Here is a 25010-nt window from a genome sequence, read left to right on the forward strand (position 1 = left end):
CCTCTTTTTGGTGAGGCCAGTTTGTCTTTCGTACTTTAACTTGCATCCAAAGAACCCTAATACAGAGGCCTGTCCTCTTTCTGTTGCTCTCAAATAAGTCAGTTTCAAAGTGTTTTCAGCATTTTAGGTCCCTCTTTTGATTGCTTTGCCCCTGCCTTTTCCTGTGTGGCCCTCTGTGGCTTTTCCACTCATGAGCACCAATCTCCCCCAATCATCCTTGCATGTACTGCCAACACCCAGCCTTCCTCACACCAGGAAGGGTGATCTACCACCACCCACTCCCACTTAGCTTATTTCCTATAGATCCATTCCCCTTCCATTTTAACATTCGCATTGATTTATCTGGGCCTGGATGTGTTTCTTTAGAAAAACTGTAGATTCCTTTGAGGACAAGAATCTCCTTATCCCAATTCTGCTGCCTAATATCACAGTTCACACATAATAGGCCTCCACAAATATTTGCTAAATAAATCAGATAAGATTTCCCATCTTTATGGCAGATCCTCCCTTGCTAGTGGAAAGAAAGTAAGTAAATTCCCTTTTATTCCTTTGCTGCTGCAATTTACAACTCTCTGACTCTTCTTGCCATTTCACAGCAGGCCCTGGCCCCCTCTTTGTGTTTAATGTCAACACTGTGAAGTTAGGTGCTTGGTCAAGTGATCGCTGGCAGGAGGTGGGAGGTGGGAGGTGGGGGGTCTGGTTTTGGCCTTTCCATACTCACATTGCCTCCCTGCCGGCCAGTACAAAGATGTTTACAGTCTGAGTTAAAGCCTGGTGTTGGCATTGCATTTGCCACTTAGGGCAAGACACTTCTTCCTCTATCGAAATTTGTAGATCACTCCTCATTGTAGTATTTATATTTGATGTAGATAATTAGAAAATTTAACTTATTTAATAAGTGCCTCCATGGCACTCAGTAAATGCCAGGCACTGTTCAGAGCACTTTAATTATATTGGCTAATTCCTCTTCATAACAACTTTGCTGGATTGATAAAATTGTTATTATTAGTCTCAGCTTACAGATGAGGACATGGGGATACAGAATGATTAATGGACCTGCCCACAGTCACACAGTGATTGGCAGCTGAGCTGAAATAGGCAGGCTGGCTCCAGACCCCATGTCCTAACCACTGTGCCCTGCTGCCTCTAAACGTGATTAGGACAGGGTCTACACTGCGTATCTCTGCACCCTTTGCACCCTTTGGATCTGAGTTGACTTAATTTTCAGGCCCCTCAAGACCTGGAGGTCTCTTTGACCTAACGTACCTAGCAACATGTGGATGTGTGCTTAATAAATGTTTCCAAGCTCATTGATTCATTAAGTACAGCTTGAATACAGGTTTATTTGTGTTGTTCTATGCAGTTAATTGTTCACATTGTAATCAATGCCAGTCTTAAGATTTGGCTCCTCAAAATATATTTTCAAACAACCTAGGAACTACGCCAAGAATTAACTCTAATTATACATCATATCAGTTTTGAGTACTAGAAATGACTGAAATGCAAAATGTATGCTGTTTAAAACTATTAAACTTGCAGTAAATAAAATGTGATTCTACCCAAAATAGAGATAAATCAAATTGCATGTCCCTCTTCTTTTTTTACTGCCTCTTCTAGGTGTCTAGGATCATATTGGACATTTTTTCTCATGATTTCTAGACTTTTTCTAGAATCAATATATATTTTTCTGCTGCCCATAAGCCACCACTTACTGTTGAGCAGAAAATAACCAAATTCAAACCCTGCTCTCTGGGTTCACCTACAATGAACAGAAAAAACATGAAAAACACCTGGGTGGGAAGCTTTTTATTTGATGCAGGGGTTATTCATAGTACAGTGTTTGGATACTTTTTGGAGCCAATTTTTGTTGCCTCAAGGTATTTCTAAATTGAATCCCATGAATAAAGTGTTTATAAATAGTAAGCATAAATAATGAACACTTTCATCCCACCTGCTCCCTCACATAGTCCCAATGCCTGCCCCTTGCAACCACCAACTCCTTGGGTAGTTAGTCGGTTAGCTGGTTGGGTTAGGTTGGTGGTTCTCAACCCTATCAGACCCAGCACCTATTTATAGCAAATATTTTAAATCCTTTTAATTATTCTTAAATAAAATACATAAATAATACATCTGTATACACAAAATTTCCACAAATAAATGTAACGCCTTAACAGTACTTAAAGGAGAAAAAATAATTTACACTGATATAACTATATTAATATATAATAATTACATTTTAACATGCCCTTATAACTATTTTAATATGCTATTATAATAGAATAAATAATGAATTTAGCAGACATTTGCACCTAAGGTATATTCACTGTAATATAATACATAATGTAATATATAATACCCAATATATGTAACAGCAACATATACTAATATGCATGTACTGTATTAGTGATTCAAAGTGATTATACACTCCACCAAAAGACTCCTAGAATTGGTAAGTAAATTTAGCAAAATCTCAGGTTACAAAATTAATGTATATAAATCAGTAGTGTTTCTAATTAGTGTGTAGTCAAGAGAGTCAAATCAAGAACTCAACACAATTTACAATAGCTACAAAGAAAATAAAATATTTAGGAATATAATTAAGCAAGGAGGTGAAAGATGTCTATAAGGAGTACTATAAAACATTGATGAAAGAAATCACAGATGACAAAAACAAAAGGAAAAACATTTCATGCTCATGGATTGGAAGAATCAACATTGTTAAAATGTCCATACTACCCAAAGTGATTACAGATTCAACATAATTCCCATTAAAATACCAATGTCATTTTTCACAAACCTGGAAAAAACAATCCTAAACTTCACATGGAACCAAAACAGAGCCCAAATAGCCAAAGCAATCCTAAGAAAACAAACAAGCAAACAAACAAACAAAAAATAAATCTGAAGACATCACATTACCTGACTCCAAATTATACCACAGGGCTATAGTAACCAAAATATCATGGTACTGGTATAAAGGTAGACACATAGACAATGGAACAGAATAGAGAACCTAGAAATAAAGCCATATACCTACAACCAACTGATTTTCAATAAGGCAGACAAACACATACACCGGGGAAAAGGCACCCTATTCAATAAATGGTGCTAGGAAAATTGGATAACCACATGCAGATGAATGAAACTGGATTCCTATCTCTCAACATACACAAAAATTAACTCAATATGGATTAAAGGCTCAAATGTAAGAACTGAAAGCATAAAAATTCTAGACGAAAATATAGGAAAAACTCTTCTGGACATTGGCCTATGCAGAAAATATATGAGTAAGACCAGACCCCAAAAGCAAATACAACAATAATAAAAATAAATAAATGGAACTTAATTAAACTTAAAAGTTTCTGTATAGCAAAAGAAATAATTAACAGAGTAAACAGTCTACATAATATGAGAAAATATTGGCAAACTATACATCTGAAAATGGGCTAATATCCAGATTCTAAAGAGAACTCAAGCAAATCAATAAGAAAAAAACAAATAACCCCATCAAAAGTGGGCAAAACCCTGAACAGATTTTTTTTTTTCAAAAAGAAAATAGACAAATGGCCAAGAAACATGACAATATCACTAATCATCAGGGAAGTGCAAATTAAAACAACAATGAGATACCACCTTACCTCTGTCAGAATGGTCATTATTAAAAAGTCAAAAAACATAGATGTTGCCCCAGATATGGTAAAAAAGGAATGCTTATACACTGTTAGTGGGAATGTAAATTAGTACAATCTCTATGGAAAACAGTATAGAGATTTCTCAAAGAACTAAAGTAGATCTACCATTCAATCCAGCAATCCTAATATTGGGTATCTACTTAAAGGAAAATAAGTCATTTTACAAAAAGGACACCTGCACCTGAATGTTTATCACAACACAATTCACAATTGCAAAGATGTGGAATCAACCTAAGTGCCCATCAGCTTAGGAGAAGATAAGAAAATGTGGAGCGGATAAAGAAAATATATACACCATGGAGTACAACTCAGCCATTAATTGGGATGAAATAATGTCTTTTGCAGTAACCTGGATGAAACTGGAGACTATTATTCTAGGTGAAGTATCTCAGGAATGAAAAAACAAATACCACATGTTCTCATTTATAAGTGGGAGCTAAATGAGGGGTATATAGGGTATTAAAATAAAGTGGCGTAATGGATATTGAAACCGAAGAAGGGGAAAGGGTAGATGGAGAGTGAGGGATAAAAATCTACCTGTTGGGTACAATGTACACTATTCTCGTGATGGGTACATTAAAAGCCCTGACTTCAGCATTATGGAATTCATGATGCAACAAAAAACACTTGTGTCCCCTAAATCTATTGAAATTAAAAAAAGAGAAAAAAGTGATTATGCAATGTGTAATCTTCCCTCAATTTACATAATAGTGGTGTACCTAGAAAATTCATCTTATATTGACACTGTATAAGCTACTTTGTGCTTATATGTAAATGAAGTTAACATCTAGGCTTAGATCATTAGAAGGAGGTTTTCAACACCCAACTAAATGTCCTCCATGACATTCAAAAGCTTATAGGACATGGGGAAAGTATTTGTTGTGCAGAACTGTCCTGAGCACTGTACTATGCTAGCCTTCCTGGCCCTACCTTTTAAAGGTAGGTACCAGTATATTGCCCCCCACCCCCAATCATTGTATCATTCAAGAACTGCCATAACTTTTCCCAAAAGCCCTCTATTAGATGGTACTCTCTGCACTGAAAACCACTGTGTTAACTCCTAGTATTAGATGTAGCCCCAAATAGTAGTGATGATTTATTTTTCTGACTTTTTGTAGTCCTTGAAAACCAAAGGAATGTCTACAGTGAAATCATCAACAATTGGGTTAGTTAGGAGGCTGAGTTCCATGGAAGTAAGGTCTAAGTCTATCCAGTGTGCGCAATAGCTCAGTACTTGACATGGGATCTGGGTGTTACCAACTCTTGTTTGAATGAGTAAATGATTTGGGGTTTCCCTATCCAGGTTAATTAAAAGATATACACTATTTAAAAGAAATAGTTTTGTCACTTTCTAGTACATGTGACAATACCCAGACATTCACTAGAAGACTTACAGTTATGAATTATTTGCCAATTCCATTTCAATTGTTTCTGTTTGAATGAGTGATGTAAAATGTTTGATGACATTTTGAACCTATCAAAGACTCAGAGTCCATATGTAATTTTGAGTAAGGAAACATGCTGAAGACTCTGTATGAGCTGTGGCCTAAGAGGTTTGCTTAATTTTTCACAATGGTCTGTTAGGCAGCTATTGTTTATTAACCCTATTTTTAGAAATGAAGAAATTAGGCTCATCAAAGTGAATAGTCTGCTCAAAGCCACACAGTTGGTTATAGCAGAACAGGGTCTGAATCCCGAACTATCTCAAGAAATCACGCTGCCCCTCTTTCTTAAGTGAGACCAAACTAGATTTCTGTAAACATACATTTGAAGGACTGAATTACGGATATGTAAAGTCCACTTTAGTATAATTTTTCTCTATATGTAGTTCCAATTGTTTATTAAATTCCATTTTCCTAGTGGTTCGGGGACTTTTACATTGGTCCTGATCTTGGTCAGGTTCTAGGATTCCAGGCCATGTGTGAGCTGACATTCGTGAGCTTCTTCAGGAAAGGGATATGTCTTCTTCGGCGCTGGGTCTGCACAACCTGCCATGGTGTCTGGCACAAAGTGGGTGTTCAGCAAGTGTTTGTTGAGCTGCCTTTAATTGAATGACGTTTCTTCTTTTAGGCCTTGGCCTTACACAATATTTCAGCGAGGCTTTGACCTGGTTTTGGGAGAGCAGCCCTCTGATAAAATATTCAGGTAAGTGGTTGTCTAGGGACTTGCTTACATATGTCTGCAAGCCGTATGTCTTACTTCCCACTGGACTGACTTTCCTAGTGGTAAGGTACAAAATGGGAAACACTTTCAGTTGTTCTGCCTGCCTAGTAGCAAAAGTGCTTGCCCCAAATCATACCCAGTGACAACATGGAGAACATCGAAGTTAAACAGATTCTGTTTGGGTCCTGGCTTCCCTCCTTGCCGGCTCTGTGAACCTCAGTAATTAACTAACCTCTCGGAGCCTCCAGTTTCCGCATGTGCTAAATGGGGCTATATTACATGCCTGGCTGGATTGTTGTGAGGGACAATGCAGGGCAAGTCCCTGGCACAGAAACTGGCACAGAGCAGGCAATTAATGTCAGCTCCTGCCTCTCCATTTTGCATCTAATTTGCACCTTCCTCATGGAGTCTAAAGTTGTTCAAAATGAATCTCTCCTGCCCTAGCTTTCTCCTTCTCTAAACTCTACCTCATTATTACTAACTTTTTTTAAATCTACTATTCTCCTGATCAAATTGGTTGCTTCTAGTTCCTCCCAGATTTCTACTTGCATACCTGGAAATAGCACATGTTAGAAAGGCTCACAAGCAGAGGAAGAATTTGAGTGCCAGTCATGAACTAATGCATTTTCACAAAGCTGAATTCACACTAGGTCTTAGCTGGAGCACAGTTTATTTCCAAACTAATATCTTATCATCCATTCATTTTGTCAATCTGTCCTGTACTTAGCATACATTTGCTGAGTACCTACTAAGTGCCAGAGATGGTGGTTGGCCCGGCAGTAGGGACAGGAATGCATCTGCCTCCATGAGCAAGCCCCCTAGTAGAGGAAGTGAGCAGTCCTGCACGTGCTGATGGCACAGGATGAGTCCAGCCTCTGCATGCCTTTGTCAGAGAAATGGTGAGCAGCTGGAAGCAAGTGGAAGACTTGCTTCTTTTTCACTGCACGATAGGGTTTGCTGAGTCTCACATATTTGCTGCCACCATCTCAAGCCCCACTCCAGACCCTCTGTGTCATCCACTCCTCGCCTAGGTATGAACTTTTGCTCCTGCATTTGCCTCCTAGAGCTCACTTTTCTGCAGAGCTTCTGCTGCTCCTCCTGGTAGCTTGAGATAGACTGACTTGGCCACAGCTGTGTTGTCCTAAGGCATGCTCCTAGCTAGTGCAGATTCACAGAACCGCTTCCTATGAGGGTCTTCCCTTACCCTTTTCTTTCCTGAGTGTCTCTCCTGGGGCAGGCTGGGTCCCATTAATGGCACTGGCTGCAGGGGGCTTTTGAGGATTTATGCTGCAAGAGATGTCAGCTATATTCCTTAGACTTGGATGTTAAAATTTCCCAACAATGATTTATCATTTGGCTGACTTTTTCTCCTGGTTTCCTACTTGTGGTCTTCCAGAACCTTCAGAGGATGATAAAGATAAAGCAGATGGGAAGCCTGGTGGAATTTGGCTGATTAACGTGGATAATTTCCCTGTTCCCTAAAAGTCAGAAACTAACACTTCAGAAAACAAGGATCTTAATGAAATGGCTATTAAAATAGAAGCTGCACAAAAACTGTGTTTCCAACCCCACAAACACCATTTTCCCCACATTTACTGGCTGCCAACTGGATGTGATATCCAAGCACTACAGAGGGGACCAGTTGTGTGGTTCGACTCATGAGGTCGACTATCTCAGGAGCTAGTGGGTTAGTCAGAAGTCGTTACAATTCTGGTTCCTAACATGACAACAAACTAGTCTCTCCAATGAAAGCAATGGGTCATGATCTGCTTATTTTAGGTACTAGTAACTTTAATTGAAACTACTCTGGAATCTGAGTAAACCGTATACCAATGGCCACTCTGGAAAACTCTATGGCCTGTTCAGTGACTATAATGAGCTATTGACTTACTACTCTGCTCAGTCATGATTTAGTGTCCCGATGAATTACAAGCCACTACACACTTTCCTATACTGTGGAACAAAGTTTAAATCCTGACATTCGAACCTTTCTACCGCTGATTGCCAGCATACAACTCCCTTTAAATAAGCTGCTCTTCTCCTGTGGAACCTTCCATTCTTAGTTGAGTCTGTCTTCTAACTGATCCATTGTCCCCAATAACCTCAGTATCCTCCACTCTGCACACTTGCTCAAACCCTTTCCTCTAGCAAGAATTCATGTTCTCCTCTCAATATGAACACTACTTGTTTTCATGGTCCAGACTGAGTCTCAGCCAAACCCAATATCTATTGAACACTTGCTATAGCAAGGCACTGTTTTAGATGCTGTGGATATGATCAAACAACTATGACCAAGATAGTCCCTGACTTCAAGAATTTATAGTCTCAACTAGGAAGTGGTCTCCAACCCTGGCCCTCTATAGGCACCAGTGTGCTTTAAAAATGACCAGTGATCTTACCCAGCACAAACCAATTAATACAAAAGTTCTGGGAGGTGTGGCCGGTGCATGAGTGTTTTCTAAAACCACCAAGGGGATTCTGCTTTGTAGCCAGAATTGAAAAACACTGCTGTAAAGCTTCTCCAATCCACTACAGCAATCTACAATGACTTTTCCTCCTCCAAATTTCTATGACATACTGACTATAATATTTATTTGTTAATTATTTTATTTTATACATATTTTAAAATTGCCTGTTTCCCAATGAAATGGTTGTCTTCTTGAGAGGAGTGGTATTCTATACAGCTTTAAATACTGAATATCTAACATGCAATTCTGAACACTGTAGGCCTTTGATAGATATCTATAGATGATCTTTTCAAGTATTTCTTAAGGACTTGAACCTATGAACCCAGCTAGGAAAAGACCTAGGTGCCCCCACTAAACTTGGTAATGTACAATCCCAAATAACCTGGGAGTGGTCCAAGCTAGACTCAAAGGGTCCAAGAGGACCCTGAATCTCCCGACTGAATCTTCTCACCAAACCCATTTTAGTGTCTGAGAAGTCCTTTCCACGGTGGCTAGGACCACTGTATCCCACCGGACTGTTGTAGAAGGGATAAGCTCCCACCCATCAACCCCTCAGAAACCTCCTCCTGAGTGGGTACCTGCATTCCTGGGAACAATAGCTCATCCTGGAATGGCCTGCTCTGGGAAAGGGTGAAGAGGCCAGGTCAAGAGCTGGGTATCGGTTTTCTCACATTCTATTTCATGCCAAGCCATGGTTGCAGCACAGGCTCATTCTCCCCAGTGCTCTCTGGTGAGTGCTTACTTCTGAACGGAAATTTCAAGCTCCAGTTCAATAGGGCCGTGTGCAGGACCCAGTGCACAGCTGAGCCATCAACTGCACTGGTCACCACCAGCTGTCATGAGAGGAGGCCCAGCTTGGGAAAGCATTCCAGACACTCACCCAGCTTCTCTTGGGTGGCTTTTTGTGGTTGTTCCTGCCAAATCTGCATGAATGAGGGACAGATGAGATTTTAGGACACAGCTTTTCTCTGACAGTTTGTTCTATATTTGGTTTTTGGAGTTACTCAGTAGATTTTGCAGATGAAAGAAAACTTTAGAATTTCATAGGCCTGAGCTAGCCTGGACTTGAAAGCTGCTGCGATGCATACCTGAAAATGAGTCCAGTCCCAATTTTCCCATTTATAGAAGGGTGACCTTCGGGAGGTTCCTAATGTTCTTAAAATAGTAGTTGATAAGTTGGTAAAATGGGGCCAAATGAGCAACCTCAGAGGGCTGCTGTAGGAACAAACGAGGCAGCTCTGCAGAGCACCTGCCCCTTTGACAGTTCTCAGTGGGGTTAGTCTCACCCCACACCTAACTTTACTTCCTCTACAGAGATTCACCTTGACCCTACCAGAGACTGCCTTTCTTGTTAACTTGGTCCAGTGCAGTGTCCCAGGAGCTGCTGTGCACTTAGGAAGTTCCTCACAATGTCAAATCCAGATCCATCTTGACTTTTGAACCCATTTAAACCCAGAGGTAACCCATGTTCTGCTCTACATGAAGATCATCTTCACCACCGCTTCCAGCTTTCAATTTGAACAATGAGATTGCAGCCTCCAGAATCCTGTACAAACTACAGAACCCAACAACATCTGCTTATTGATCAGTCAATTTATTTGTTGAGTGACCTCTCTGGGCCAGAAATTATGTTAGGCAGTGGGGATATAAAGATGACAAAGGGCTGTCTTCTGCTACCCAAGAGTGCACATTCTTATAAGTGGTGATAGATTCACCAGGTACAATTCAGTATCTCAGGAGCAGCAAGGGACCTTGTGTAGGGTGCACAGGGGAGGGTCTCTTGCTCAGCCTGAGGGTTGAGAATGAAGGTCAAAGGTGGGGAGGGGAGGGGGCTTCTGGAAGGGGTGAGGCCTTAACTAAGTCTTAAAAGGAGTAGTCAGGCAAAGAAGAAAGGGAAGAAAATCCAGAAAGAAGGAATATTTAGAAGTAAAAGCAAAGAGGTGAGAAAATCAGGACGACTGCAGGAACTACTGTCAGTTGCACTGTAGGAGCACTGAGTGAGAAGCAGGGTTCGGTGAAAGAAGCAGCTGAGGAGGCAGGGGTGGGGGTGGGCTCACCTCTTTGGAGGGTGGAACTCGGTCCTGCAGGCATGGAGCGCCATAGCAATTTAAGCTGGGGGAGGATGTGGTGTGCTTTTCCCTTAGGGTTATTACTGTATGTAGAGAAAGAAGGGAAAACTGGGAGACAGACGGATGGGCATGGAGCCTCCTCTTCCAAAAGAAAAATTAACCATTAACCATCAGAAATGTGCTAGAACTGCCAATAGCTACCTAAAACCTGGTACATAAATTATAAACTACAGGTCATGGATTTGCTGCTCTGCCTAAATGCAAAAATTGTAATTTTAAAGCTAATATAGAAAACAAAAACTCATTCCTACATCCAATAAACTGCCTTCTCGTTGGTACCATTCAAACATGTAGATGTTCTCTCTGAAACAGTATAAGAGCAGTGGTTCCTCCCCACCCAACACAGCCTGCCTGTTACAACAATGTTCTCATCTCAAGAATGTCTGCTACAAAATGCAAAGTGAAATCATGCAAATTCTTGGAGGTTGTTTCCTTCAACCCACATCCATCCTTAAGTGCCATATTCCAGGCATCTTGAGGCAATCATTGGCGCTGAATGGGCTTCTTAGTCTTACCAGATGAAGTGTGTGTGAGAGAGAGAGAGACAGAGAGAGAGAGAGAAAAGTGGCTGTCATGCCTTTAATTTTGCCAACCACTTCACAGAAGAATGAAGCAGTGGTCTCCATCATCCTCTTTAGTCCCTGAAGGAACTGGAGGAATGGGCGGGCGGGCTTTCCTTCCCTGACGCAGGCCCCCCCTCCTGCAGGACCTGCTGCCTGTGCCCTGTGGGTGGGAAGATTCAAGTGCCTCTTTCAAAGGGAGAAGGATCTCTGGTAGTTCAATGCTGCTTCACGCAAGGGTTCACCCAATAGGTCAGAGAAGCTGAGGACCAACAGTCAGGTGGCAATGAGAGAGAAATCCCCCCAATCCTGGTCACATCCCTCTCACCAATGGCTCTGCCTCTGCCCCTGGACTCGGCTGCACTAGGCTGGCATGTGTCCACCCTGTCCAGTTGCTCTAGTACCGAGGGCCCTCCTTCAGGTCCTGGGCGGAAACCACGTGGCTTGGCTGCCCTTCAATTCCTGAGCCCCGTTCAGTGGGTCTGCTCTGTGGCCAGCATTCTGGAGAGGGCTACACTTTTTAAAATAAAAGGTCTCAAGTCTTCAGTGTGGTTTCCTTGCACCTCAGGCAACCTGAGGAGGCCAGAAGGGAGTGTGTGGGTTAGGGAAGGGAATAAAGCAGGATTCTGAAGGAGTGCTCTGTGGCCAGCATGCTAATGGAGTTGGTGCCTGGTTCCTTTTAATTGCCAGCATCCTTCCATTGTTCCTTCCCCTGTTAGGAGAGAGGGGATGCCAGACTGCCAACCTCCTGATATCCCACCCACACTGGCTTTTATCCTAAGACTATTTTTGACTATGAACACAGAGCATTTGAATGCCTTTGAAATGAAATGAATGAATAAATAAACAAATAATCTCTCATGGTTTTCTTAAGCTCTCCCTTGAAATGTTGATTGATTCTTTTATTCCTTTTAGCCCTTGTTATAAGAATTTTTAAAAAAATCCTCTCTGTATCCCAAGGGTTAGCCCTTTAGCTAAGGGTGTGGGTGGGGGCACAGAGAATAAATCCAGGCCTGTTTTGTTCATGTTCCTCCCCTCTTCCCTCCTCCCTGGAGGCTCCTGACTTCAGTCATTTCTGTTCCCATCACACAGAAGCCAGAGGAAGGGGACCTTTTTTCTTTTCTTTTCCTTGTTAGGGTTCCTCCAGGCACAGAGAGATGCCATCGCTGCTACTGTGGTCTGCAGCGTGGGATGGGGACGGTGGGAGGCTGGCATCTCTCCTCAATTAAAATGCTTCCAATTATATCTGACTCAAGACAGGGGAAGCCCAGCTTCAAATCTGAAGAAAGTTGGAATTTCCTTTTTCTGACTTGATCAAAACCACTTCTAACAGCGAGTGGGCGGGCAGCATAATCAGTTCTCCAGCTGTTTGGCCACGTGAGCAAGGCCGGGCCACTCTGCCTCCTTGGGACTCAGTGATCACATCCATAAAATACCCTTTCTGAAGAGGACTGCTGGCGGGGTGCAGACGCAGCTGGGAAGGGAAGGCCAGGCCCCCAGCGGGGTGGTTGGCCCCCAGTCTTGACCACTGGTGCTGGTGTCCCTGCAGATTCACCTACACCCTTGGGGAGGGCATGTGGCTGCCCCTCAGCAAGAGCTTTGTGATTCCGCCAGCAGAACTAGCCATCAATCCGTCAGCTAAGTGCAAGACAGACATGACCGTGATGGAGGACGCTGTGGAGGTCAGGTGAGTCTGGGGAGGTCAGGTGAATCTGGCTTCAGGGCTGAGGGCTGCAGTTGGCTTGGGAGGCAAAGCAAGAAATGACCTGAAGGTTCCAGGTGCTGGGAAAGGAATCATGCAAGCCAAAGGGAGAAATTGGCAAGCGGCTTTCAAATTCCAAACATGCTGTGCCAGAATCTGCTCTTTATGTGGGTCAATATTGCACACCCCAAGGCTCATTCACTGAAAGAAGACATAAAATTAGAATTTGTAAGCACTTCCCACATAGCCTAAGGACTGATAGGCAATAAAATGTTGATTTCCTTGTCCAGGTTTAGACCTCCTTCTTTGACCGGGCATTACAGTCTTGGCCCACTTCCCGGATATGGAGAATGCCCATAATTTGTTAGTTCAAGCCTTGGAGTCTGCTTGATCTTCAATTTTTATAAGCAAGAGTGAGACATGATCCAGTTGACCAGTTAGGAAAGTGGAATGTAATGCTGCTTGTTGCTTCTGGAAGCCCCTTGACTTCTCCCTGCCTCTCACTGTTTCTCCCCACAGAGAAGAGCTGATGACTTCATCCTCTTTCGACAGCCTGGAGGTTCTCTTAGATTCCTTTGGGCCCGTGCGGGACTGCAGCAAAGACAATGGGGGCTGCAGTAAGAATTTCCGCTGCATTTCAGATCGCAAACTGGACTCCACTGGTTGTGTGGTAGGTCTGCCCTGCCCAGCTAGTCGGTTTGGGGGATGGGGAGCGAAGGTGCAGGGTGAGACACAATGCAGGTGTGTAGATGAGAGTGTGCCGTGATCCCCACTTGTAACATCCTCTAGTGTAAATTAGGACTTTTCTCTTGATAGAGATGAGGAGTACTTACGGAGCACCTACCTAGTTATGGGTACCATAACTATCCAAGGGAAATTTCATGAATTACATAGCATGATTCTTTCTTTCCAGTCTTGCAAGATAGTTGATGAGAACTAATTAATTGCTTATTAGTATGATGTTGATGTGGAATGTAATAGGAAAATGTAGGAGAAACTTACCTAAAGCTAGAGTGATGAAAGAAGTAAGTTATTGCAGGAATGATAGAGAAAAATGAAGAATAAAAATGTGTTCCCTTTGTGACCACAGCAGTGAAAGCTGTGAGGATGCTGAGCCAGTACCCGTTTCACCTCCCTTCTTCCCCATCCCAGATGTGCTGTTCAAGGAGCTGTTCTTGGTCAAAGATGGGCCTGTGTACCTGCAGGCCAGGGTGGAACTCTCCCAGCCCTAAGGCCTCCCCAAGCTTTTACCAATTAGGCAACAGTCGACAGGAGCCCGACTCATCTGAGAAGGGAGAGAAAATGAAGATGAGAAAAGGGAAAGAGAGAGCCAGCTGACGAGTAGGTAGGAAGAGGGGCAAGAAGAACAGAGGGAACAATCAGGAAGATGCAAAGAAAGGTGCTCTTTAGGCCACACCTTCCAAAGGCGGCCAGGAGGGAAGCTAACATCCCCAGGACTCCCCTCCCTTTGGCTGGTCCACACTGACATGTCTTAAGCAACGAGCTCCCAACTGGCTCTCTCAGGAGACAATTTCACTGTCTAATGGAGCTCCCAGCTGAGACACTTTTTTAAAAAACTATTTAGCCTACATTTCTTCATCTTGCTTCCAACCTTTCATTTCCCATTACTCTCTGGGGTCATTCTAAGTACTGACACACTGTGTGCGCACATGTTTGTGAACCACCTGCATGTGAGTTTTAACATGTACACACATTCACGCGCACATACACACGGATAGACCCTCCCTCTCTTGCCACTTCTCTGCGCCTTCCTGAGTCCCTCAGGGCTCGTCTGACAGATGCCTTCTGTTGGTGATCCTAGCCCCTTTTGCTTGGCACATAGCTGTGCTGATGGATTTTTGTACTTTTAACACTGTGATCTGTGAGACAGAGCTAGCAAGAATAGTTCTGATGAATATGCATTTGCAATAAGGCTGCTGCATTTTAGAATTGGAGCCACTGCAGAAAGTCACACAATTATACCAGCACTTGCTGGTCCACGTGGCTCCTGGAGAGGGAGGCGGCAGGCAGATTGGCAGACACACTCGATTTACTGCTCCTCATTGGCTGTGGAGCATGTGATCCCTGGGGCAGGAGGACGATGGGTGAGAGGCGATGTGTCCCATTGTGACCCTGTCACCCTACTGAGAAGACCAGAGACTGAACTTTGAGCCTGACCTGACTCCTGTGGGTTTTAGCACTGTCCCAAAGTGCTGTTCTATTAGCAGAGTGGTCCGTTGTCATCTGGAAGTGGACCAGGGACAAAGGCATCAGCTGCACTGACTGCAGTTCAAGAACTGGCCTGCCCTCCTCTTCTCAATACAAACCCTCACACTCAGTCTTCTCAGTGCTGAAATGAAAGGTTTTCCAAGATAGGTATATTTTTATAAAAGGAGAAAAAGATGAGAAACTAGAACGTGCTGGCCCTTAAGGAAGCTGAGAAAGGGGCAGAGATGTGGGCAGAGACAGAGCATGTACCTGTGTATTTCCTGACAATTCTAAGCAGACAGGGCGGATTCACCTTCCATCCTCATCACTGCTCAACTTTCATTCTTTCTAGGAAGCTGGGCACGTTTCTCAGTTATGCATGGACTCCCACAGGGTTAATTGTTACCCAGTTAGTTACCCTATTGTTTATATAGTCTCTGAGGACAGGAAACAAATATCCATGAAAGGCACAGATCTGTGCAAACCCTGATCATACCGTTGCAAACCAGACCACTCTCCAACAGCTGGGGATTGCGGACATTTCAGGAGGGTCCCCAGAGCAGAGGTTAGCCCCCAATTGCTGGTGACCAAATCTTACTTGTCCTCATGAGCAGGTTGGGAGCTGTGGACCCGTCCCGTGAAGCACAAGAGCAGCAGCTCCCTGTTCTGCAGAGCCCCATGGGGGCCTTCCAGGGTGCTGTATTATCTTATTGCTGCTGTAACAACATACCATAAACTTAGTGGCTTAAAGCTACACAAATTCATTATTTCACAACTCTGTAGATGAGAATCTGACATGGGTCTCACTGGGCTCAAACCAAGGTGTCACCAGGGCTGCATGCCCTTCTGGAGGCTCTAGAGGAAATCCGTTCCCTAGCTTCTTCCAGCTTCTAGGGCATGCCCAAGTTTCTTGGCTCATAGCCCCCTTCCTCCACCTTTAAAGCCAGCAACAGTGCATTTTTCTGACAAATTTTGTAGGACATCTCCTTCTCTCTCCAATTATGCCTCCCTTTTCCACTTTTAAGGGACTCTTGTGATTACATTGGGCCCCCCTAGATAATCCAAGACAGTCTCTCCATTTCAAGGTCCTTAACTTAGTTACATCTGTAAAGTCCCTTTTGCCATATGAAGTGACAAGTTCATAGGTGTCTAGGATTGTGTCGTGGACATCTTTGGGAGAACCCTCCATGGGAATGGCAGTGGGGCTTAGAACAAACTTGGCAGTCAGGACTCCAAGCTTGCTGGGAGTTTGAGCCAGGGCATCTTCATTCTTATCATGCCTACCTGTTGAGCCTTAACATAAAATTTTGTTTGAAACTTTGAAAATGATTTCCAACACAATGCATGCACACATGCACACACACACACACATACACACACACACACATACGGAAGCCTATGCTCTATAAGATGCCTGAATGTCCTTAGGTGAGTGGGCTGTGCCATGGAGCAGGGAGAGGTTGCTGCCTGCTTCCTCGTGTATTGAACACATGACCTTCCTCGCTGGGGCACTATGCTATAATGAGCTTTGAATTGTCCAATGACCCTGCCGCGCTTCCCTCCACACACTGTCCACAAAGGTTTCCCATGAAATGTGTTATGTCACCTCTACTGGAGCACAGATGTGTGGAGGCCATTACAGATGACCATCTCTCTTTCCCTCTGTAGGACAGTAAGCAGAAGAGTATGCCTTGGAGACTTCCAGAGAAATGGGGACAGGAAGCTCTCACAGCCTGAAATATAAATTTAATTCCATCAAACTTTTCCCCTGGGAGGAGCAGTCCTGAATAGCTTGGGCCTGCATGTCAGGGCCCATCAAAAAGTTTGGAAATCATTATTTGTGAAAGGAATGATTGCCATCTAGTAAAAAGAACCTATTTCGAGTAGGAATTACAGTTGCGTGTCTTATGAATCATCCAGGTAAGGCGAGGCAGGCTCAGCTGCAGGTGTTCGTCCCTCTCCTCCCAGGGCCCCGAATATGCTCATAAGTGCAGCACTCCATCCGTCTCCCAACAGAGCATCCATTTCATAATCAAGAACTGAGGTCTGTGTGTCTCAGACTTAGCGAGATTTGATTAGCCTCCTAAGCAATTAATCAACCAAAAACCATTGGTAGAAAAAAGAGGGGAAGGATGACAAAGAAAAGGAGTCGAATGGGAAAAATAATTTTAATCTCATTAGCAAATTATGCCTGAGACCAGTAATAAGTCAAGAAGCCATGAACATCTCATGAAAGATGATTAACCTTGTGTATTTTAGGGGTCACTGAAATATGAGCTCATTTATTAGACCTTCTTGATGGGAGATAGTTGTTGCCATAATAAATGGAGTTTTCTTCTTAAGCCTGTAGTTTATAAAGTTCCTGGGACTGTTTCATGTAACCTCTGCAAAGAGGGGTTAATATATGACCTTGGGGCTCTCTCCTGAACAAACAGTTCTCTTTCAAGGAACAAGTGGAAGGATTGTCCACAGCCAGGAGAGAAGAATGCCCAGCCCTTGCAAACCAAAAGGGCAAGCTGCTCCTGGAGGCAGGATTTCTTCCTGACAACTGGGCTCTGGCTGAAAATACTTCTAGGAGGAGTGGCATGATTTAGAGACTGTGGCTTCTTTATTTAGATATAGATTTTGAGGGAACTTATAATGTCAATATAACAGAAGGAAGATTCAGGCAAAAACCAATACAAATTCATACCATAGGAAACTTGATTGATTAACTCCTTGGAGAATGGGTGTTCTGGTTGCCAATGGTTAATAAGAAAACTCTATTTTTGGTTTTAGCCTTTTTTTTTCTGGAAGTCCTTCTAAAGTGTTTTACTCTGAATTGCAGCCCAAGTAAGCTATAGTGCGGTAAAGATAATTACATCCTTTCCAGTGATTGAGGATCTTGTCTTGCCTTCAAGGTCATCACTCTGGACAATTTGGAATGTTCTGTTCTAAAATATTTGCACTTGTAATGTTTTGTCTGTTGGTAAAAGAAGACACACACACAGAGAGAAAATACTAAGCTGAATCTTCAAATCCTTAATTGACCCCAGAATATACTGTGGGAATTGCTTAAAACAATCAAACAAACGAGTCTGCAGGATTGGTTTACCTAGCCGACACATTGACTTCATCTCTTTAGAGATTCCAATGAATGAAGGTTGTGTGGCACTGGAGAAGCAGTTTGGCAGGGTAGGAGGAACACACACAACAAAAAGGGTCAGACAATTTAGGCCCAAAGTCTGCTCGTGCCGTTTTCCACCACTGTGACACTGAACAAGTCACTTAGTCTTTCTGAGTCTAATTTTGCTCATCTGTAAAATGGGAAAGATAAAGTGTACCTGTGTTGTTGGGATTGAAGATAATATATGTTATGCAAAGAATTGCTTAATTCTTGATAGCTGTTATTATTTTTAGCTTTGCTGGTAAGAAAAAAAAATTCAACTTGGAAAAGGAAACTAACCCTGTCTTTTCTCCAAATCTCCTAAGAGAGGGTGAATTTTAGGTAGTCCAATTTGGGATAGCAATGGTCATCTAGATATTAGCGCCAGGCAAGATATGAATATTCCAGGTTTTGGAATTCTGGAACAAAGACTGCTCATGTTTCCCTTGATGAAGTCTTTGTCAAAAGTCATGCTTGAAGGAGCATTCTGAATAAAAGCAGGTTGTTGGGAACGTGGAGAGTCCCGGCTGGTGCCTGAGATTGCTAGCTGGTATAATGGGTGAAACCACCACATGGGGTGGGGATAATACGAGGACTGGCTTTATCTGCTTGATGGCTTCTAGCAAGCTTTATAGAAGGAAACAAACAAACAAACAACAAGAATAAAAAACAACTCATGGCAACCAGTGCAGCCCATGTAATTCCAATCAAACTTTTGGTTTTCTGTGTTTAGATACCCCCATCCATGCCTGGGCAGCCACATAGTGCTGAAGCCAGCTCCTTTCTGGTGGCACATCTGTACTAACAGCTGGATGGACAAGGAATTTGATGGGTTGGGGGCTGACAAAACATAGGGTGCAGTCCTCAGCTGCTCATTTGCTTGTTTACCATCATCTGGTACATCTGGGCTTGCACAGCACGGGGCAGCCCTTGGATACTTCTTTAACTGCTGTCACCTTCCAGCACTCCAGCTGCCTTCATGGGGAGGAGGGGGGACCGGCCAGGCTAGAAGCCTGGCAGGCCCACAGGGGGCCATTTGTTTGGAAAATTGCAGAATTACTGTTAGCAGACAGTGCATGTCCTGCTGTGATCTTGGCTGGGAAAGAAGGAGGGAGGAGAGGTGGGATTCAGAGGCACAACTGTGGCGGCTCTGGGCTACTAGGCCAAGGTGCTTGCCAGCGCAGGAGAAGAGCAAGTGAGGCAGCAGGGGAAGGAAATGTTTCATACTGCATTCTACTGAGTCTTGAAAGTTTTGTTTTGTTTTGGTTTTGCTTTTGGAGGAGTGCATTAGCTAGCTGACAGTATAGTATAGCATAGTCATTAAAAGGCTCGGCAGCATTGGAGTCAGATCTAGACAGAACCCAGCTCTGCCATGTTCTAGCTGCTGGATTTTGGGCAAGTTATTTGCCCCCTTCTAGCATGTTAGAAGGGATCAGCTTTAGTGCAAATGTGCAGAATCTGTTGCGCAGGCAGAAGGAGAAGGATGGCAACAAAATAAGACGAAGAATAAGCCATCGGCTTTTAAGTGGAACCCAGTTGCAGCAAGGAGTTTATGTATAAATTGGCAAGGTTGATGGTTTCCTTATCTCTAAATAGGGATACTACATGGTGTTGTGAGACAAGAAACTTACAGCGCTTAGCACAGTGACCAGCCCCTAGCGCGTGTTCAGTGAGGCGTGACTGCTGTGTAAGAGCCTGATGAGCTGATGAGGGACGCCATACCAGCCTGCCAGCATTTCAGGCACAGTCCTGCCAGGAGCAGCTATGTAACTTTAGGAATGTTTAAATTCTCTGTGCCTCGGTTTCCTCATGTGTAAAATGGGGATGATCACACTGCTTAGCTCCTAGGGACTTTCTGAGGGTTACGCAAGGTAGAGACTGAGTTAGACCACTGCCTGGCATGTCATGGGTGCTGCGCAGGCTCTGCTATTGCTCACCAATCCCCTTTGACTTCCCCACGATCGGGCATCTCCTCCTAGAGTTTCTCTTTTTTTTTTTTTTTTTGAGACAGAGTCTCACTTTGTTGCCCGGGCAAGAGTGAGTGCCGTGGCGTCAGCCTAGCTCACAGCAACCTCAAACTCCTGGGCTTAAGCGATCCTACTGCCTCAGCCTCCCGAGTAGCTGGGACTACAGGCATGCGCCACCATGCCTGGCTAATTTTTTCTATATATATTTTTAGTTGTCCAGATAATTTTTATTTCTATTTTTAGTAGAGACGGGGTCTCGCTCAGGCTGGTCTCGAACTCCTGACCTCGAGCAATCCACCCGCCTCGGCCTCCCAGAGTGCTAGGATTACAGGCGTGAGCCACCGCGCCCGGCCTAGAGTTTCTCTTTTGCTGTCATTCCTGGGGAGTTAATTGAGGACAAGGTAGTGCTGAGAAGGTAAATATTTCACATTAAGAGTGTCAAGCCCCAACCCAGGTGCAGCACCTGTGGGTGCTCATGTAGCAGGTACTCTTGTCTGTGTGTCTTCCAAAGGGCATCCTGGACATAGGAAGGTGATGAGTGTAGCTGCTCCCATCGTGAGAGTGGTCCAACCCCTCTCCAGGTCACAGAGAAAGTCCATGTCCTCCCTGAGGCCAGAATCCCTGGCTTGGTCCACTCCTCTGACACTGCCCTTTGGTATGAATGTTGACAAAGCGCTTTGGACACTTAAAAATCCTCTTGATACTAAGGCGAAACAGCAGCACTTCCTTCCTCCAGCCCAGGGGAATCTCTGCTAACGCGCTTTATTTCTGGCCGGTCACTCCCACTCTGCGCCAGCCAGAGGCACAATCCGGAGGCCGCACACCTGGCTCTGCCTTGCTGCAGTGCCCCTCCCAGCCTTTTGGAGGACGTGACTTTAATGCAAATGTTTGTGATTTATGCCCAGAGAGAAGAAGCAAGGTGTCAAAAAGGTCACTTGCTTTTAAAGGGAGTTTAGCGTGGTGGGAAGTTCGCGGCTTACTTGCCAAAGTTAACAGTGTCAAGGCTGAGCGTTAAGAATCGGTGTCCATGATGACACTCCAGTTTCCAGAGAACCCAGTCCCCGGGTTCACCCACCTGAGCGGCTGCTTTCTGCTTGTGCCAGTGCCCGTCTGGACTCAGCCCCATGAAGGACAGCTCGGGCTGCTACGACCGCCACATCGGCGTGGACTGCTCCGACGGCTTCAACGGCGGCTGCGAGCAGCTGTGCCTGCAGCAGATGGCGCCCTTCCCCGACGACCCCGCCCTCTACAACATCCTCATGTTCTGCGGGTGAGTGGAGCCGCCCAGGGGCGCCTGGGTGCCTGGTCGCGGGACGCCGGACTGTCCCTGCTACAACTGGGACGGCCCTCGGCCAGCCCTTGGGCTCTTGGGGAAGAGCTCTTTTACAGTCTGGTTGGGAGGAACCGTAGGCAAAGTCCAGCCCAGCCCCTGGAGAGGGAAACTAAGCCCCGGGGATTTACCTGCAGGGGGAAATAAACCACATAGTTTACTTAAATCGTTCCCTGCTTAAACCAGAATTTTCCAAATTGAGTTATGTGGAGCTATATTAATCAGGTGTGTTGTGACAAAAAGTTTCAGTGGTCTAAAACTTAGAAAAGATTGTGCAAAACTAATCAAGTCTCAAAAAAGTGCAGTAGTCTTTGGAGAAGTGGAAACTTGTTTAAATTCTGCGCCCAAACTCAGCAGCATTTTGTGCGGCTCACTCCTCGGGCACCGTTGCTCCATAAGGAGCGCTTTATGTGGTCGGCTCTGCGCCCACCTCCTTTCCTCTGTTCTCAGGACTGCGAGGGAACAGAGCAGGCCATGCCGCCCGTTTCACACCGGGGGTGACGACAGATGCACTGTGAGGTGAAGTGGCTCCCTCAAGACTCGGAGGATTAGGACTAGAACTTAGGCCTTCTCTGATTTTTTAAAAGTTTTGCAGTTCTCTCAAAATTTAAATTCACAGTACTGACTGGAATTGTATTTAAAAACATTTTTGTGCTATATTTATAAAGTAAATAAGGATTTAGCCCATTCTTTTATACCCATGGTTTGCTTGTCTATCCTGCTCTCCCCTTTCCTCCCTCACTCCCTTTCCCTCCTCCCCTTCTGCCCTCCTTCCTCCCCTGCCCTCTGCCCCCAGCTCCCTGTCCACTCCCCTCTCTTCCTGCTTGTCAGGGACAGTGCTTAGTTTATGCCATAAAGTGTGCTGGTCACTGAGCTGCAAAGATAAATGTTATAACGTGTAGTCTTTGCCCTCAAGGATCTCACAGTCTAATAGGCTTGCAATAAAAATCAATGTTTACAGTAATAAAACTATGCTGGATTGTTGCTAAAAGCCAGTGCTTGCTGAATAATCATGAAAAGATTATTCAGTGGAGTTGTAATATTATTTTATTGTATTTCATTTTATTTTATTTCTTTGTAATTGAGCAGTTTTCATATTCGGTTTCTTGTAAAATCCCATTCCATAAATGGAAGCTTGCTCCAAATTTTAATATTCTCTATCGTGTAATCATTAGGGCTGACCCACTTCAATTGATAGAGGTCAACTCAGCCAATTCCATAAACTTATTGATTTAATAAACATCTATTTGGGCACCTTTTGCTTTGTGCAGAGAACCTTAGCGAGGTGTCAGGTATAGGAGAAACAATAGGATGCTAGACCTGGTGTCTCCCCTCAAAGGAGTTTGCAGAGGGACACACAGCCAGGACAGTGGGAGAGATAAGTCAGTGCGGCAGGGGAAGTTGTCGAGATGTTCAGGGGGAACTGAGAGGGAAGCAGCCAGCTTTAAAATTCTTCCAAGAAACTATGTTGTGGCTCAAGGAAGGAGCCACTTCGCTGTCTTGTCCCAGACCTAGGCTGGTGCTATGGAAGCCTCTGTGGGTCTCAAGTCACATCTGTTGCTGGGAATTAGACATGCTTGTGTGTTTAGCACTAGCCAAGGTACTGCATGTAGCCTGCCAAAGAAGTCCTTGGTTTGAGGTTCTTACATAAAGACCAAATCACATGCACTTATAATTAAAAAGCTCTACTCATGTCTGTTCACATAGATACATACATGGTAAACAGGAAAGCAAGCAGGTAAAATTGCATGAAAGTGGGCATATTTGCACCTCTACTACTACTAATAGCAACATTTAATGATTACTGTCTATATATTAGGCACTGCATACATTCTTTACATTCAGTATCTCAATTCATCTTTTCAGCAACCCAGTATAACAGCTAATTTTTTACACTTTTGGAAACTGAAGCTCAGAGAAGTTAATCAACTTGTCCAAGGTCACCCAGTAAAGGGCAGAGTCATTGCTATTACAATATTGCTTCTCACCACTGAAAACCATGATCATTCATCCCTCTATGTAGGACAGAGATCTTTATCTTATTATAACAATTACTGTAGATAATAACAAATGATGTACTTTAATATCATGAGCATCTTTAAATTCTAAATCTAGTATATTTCTAAGGAGAGACCCAAATTAAATCAATATTCTTTTTCAATGACAGCTTTATCAAAGTAGTTCTTACTTGAGCTAACAAATGTTTATTCTTCTCATTATAACTACAAATAAGGTCCGATTAATGACTTATGAGTCACTGACCGATATTTACCAACATTAATATTGCTTTTCCATTAGAGTTACTGTACCTGCAAGGTGGGGAGGATGCCAAGGAGGCAGTTGCTGGTTAATGGTGCACATGGTGTTCGCACTGTGTGCCTAGGGCCTCTTCAGTTCAGGAAGGTTACTCTGTCTGAATGGAGGGGGAGTTATGCCTTGATCTTATATTTGGATACACTCAAACAGAATACATCCAGGAGATGATAAATCTTTCTAATTTCTTAGTTGACTTGTCACAGGACCAGATTAGAAAGTTATTAATTTCCTAAGAACAGTGTCATTCCTTTTGCTGCCTAATTACCCTCCAAACAAATGCAGGGTCTGTCTGTATAGATGGTTTGTGAGAAAGGCTCTAACATATCTTGAAGTATGTTAACTCATTTATGAGCTTATCTTCAGTGAGTCTTACCCTGACCTTTTTGGGAAATCATAATTATTAGAAGAGAGAGCATTCTGAAGTTCTGAAAGCACTTACGTGCAAAGGAAAGATGAGAGATTTGGTATATCACAAGATGGAAAAAGCCTCAGTTTACAGGCTTCAGAAACAAAGTTATAAAGGGGTCAAAATCAAATTGGAATATTCCCAATCTTTAGTCATCCACCACTCTCTCAAAGGCCTTTCTTCCCAATTTACTGGGTTGACTTGCCTGCACAGTTCACTGATGAAATACCTTCTTATCTTGAGTTCTCCACCGTGCTAGGTGCATTGAGGATTACAAGCTGGGTCTGGATGGACGCTCTTGCCAACTCATCACGGAGACCTGCCTGGAGGGAGGTGACTGTGGGGAAAGCAGGGAGCTTCCCATGAACCAGACCCTCTTTGGGGAGATGTTCTTTGGTTACAACAACCATTCCAAGGAAGTGGCTGCTGGACAGGTGCTGAAAGGAACATTCAGGTGAACTTCATGTGCATAGAACTGATTATTCAGGTCTGTTGGTGTATTTTCTTCTCTGAAGAGCTTCACGCTCAGCATAAAGTTTAGTATCTTGAAGCAAGGTAAATGTGACATGTCTAAAGGGATAAATGATGTTCTCACCCATGGACTTCTCCAAGTCTATATTCCTTCTTCCAGAATGTAAGACCCTGGTTTTTTCTGGGTGAACAGTAAAATGCTAAATGAGGTTTTACTTTGCCCAGGGAGGGACGGGAAGATTTTGCATGGAAGCCACACCAAAATGCTCAAGTTCCATCTCCCTCTGAATGGGAGAATCAAGGTGTGAGTCAGTCTAGATAGCAGTCCTCAGAGTGAGATCTAAGGATCTCTGAAGATCTTTGAAACTCTTTTAGGGCATATTCAAGGCCCTACGTTTTCCAGCTACAGAAAAGCTGGACTTTTTTTACATATATCAATCCAAACAATATAGT

General features: G+C 43.7%; 1 protein-coding gene across 2 annotated transcripts in view; it reads left to right on the plus strand.

The window, feature by feature from the left end:
- ASTN1 (astrotactin 1) overlaps nt 1-25010 on the plus strand; it is a 309276-nt gene that overhangs the window by 196832 nt on the left and 87434 nt on the right. For both annotated transcript variants that reach the window (XM_045547290.1, XM_045547288.1), the window contains exons 9-13: nt 5763-5837; nt 12562-12699; nt 13234-13384; nt 21138-21304; nt 24346-24540. In XM_045547290.1, coding sequence (XP_045403246.1) covers nt 5763-5837; nt 12562-12699; nt 13234-13384; nt 21138-21304; nt 24346-24540 — 726 coding nt within the window. The remainder of the gene's footprint in view (nt 1-5762; nt 5838-12561; nt 12700-13233; nt 13385-21137; nt 21305-24345; nt 24541-25010) is intronic.

The sequence above is a fragment of the Lemur catta genome, chromosome 3 (genome assembly GCF_020740605.2).
Source record: "Lemur catta isolate mLemCat1 chromosome 3, mLemCat1.pri, whole genome shotgun sequence".
Lineage (NCBI taxonomy): Eukaryota > Metazoa > Chordata > Mammalia > Primates > Lemuridae > Lemur > Lemur catta.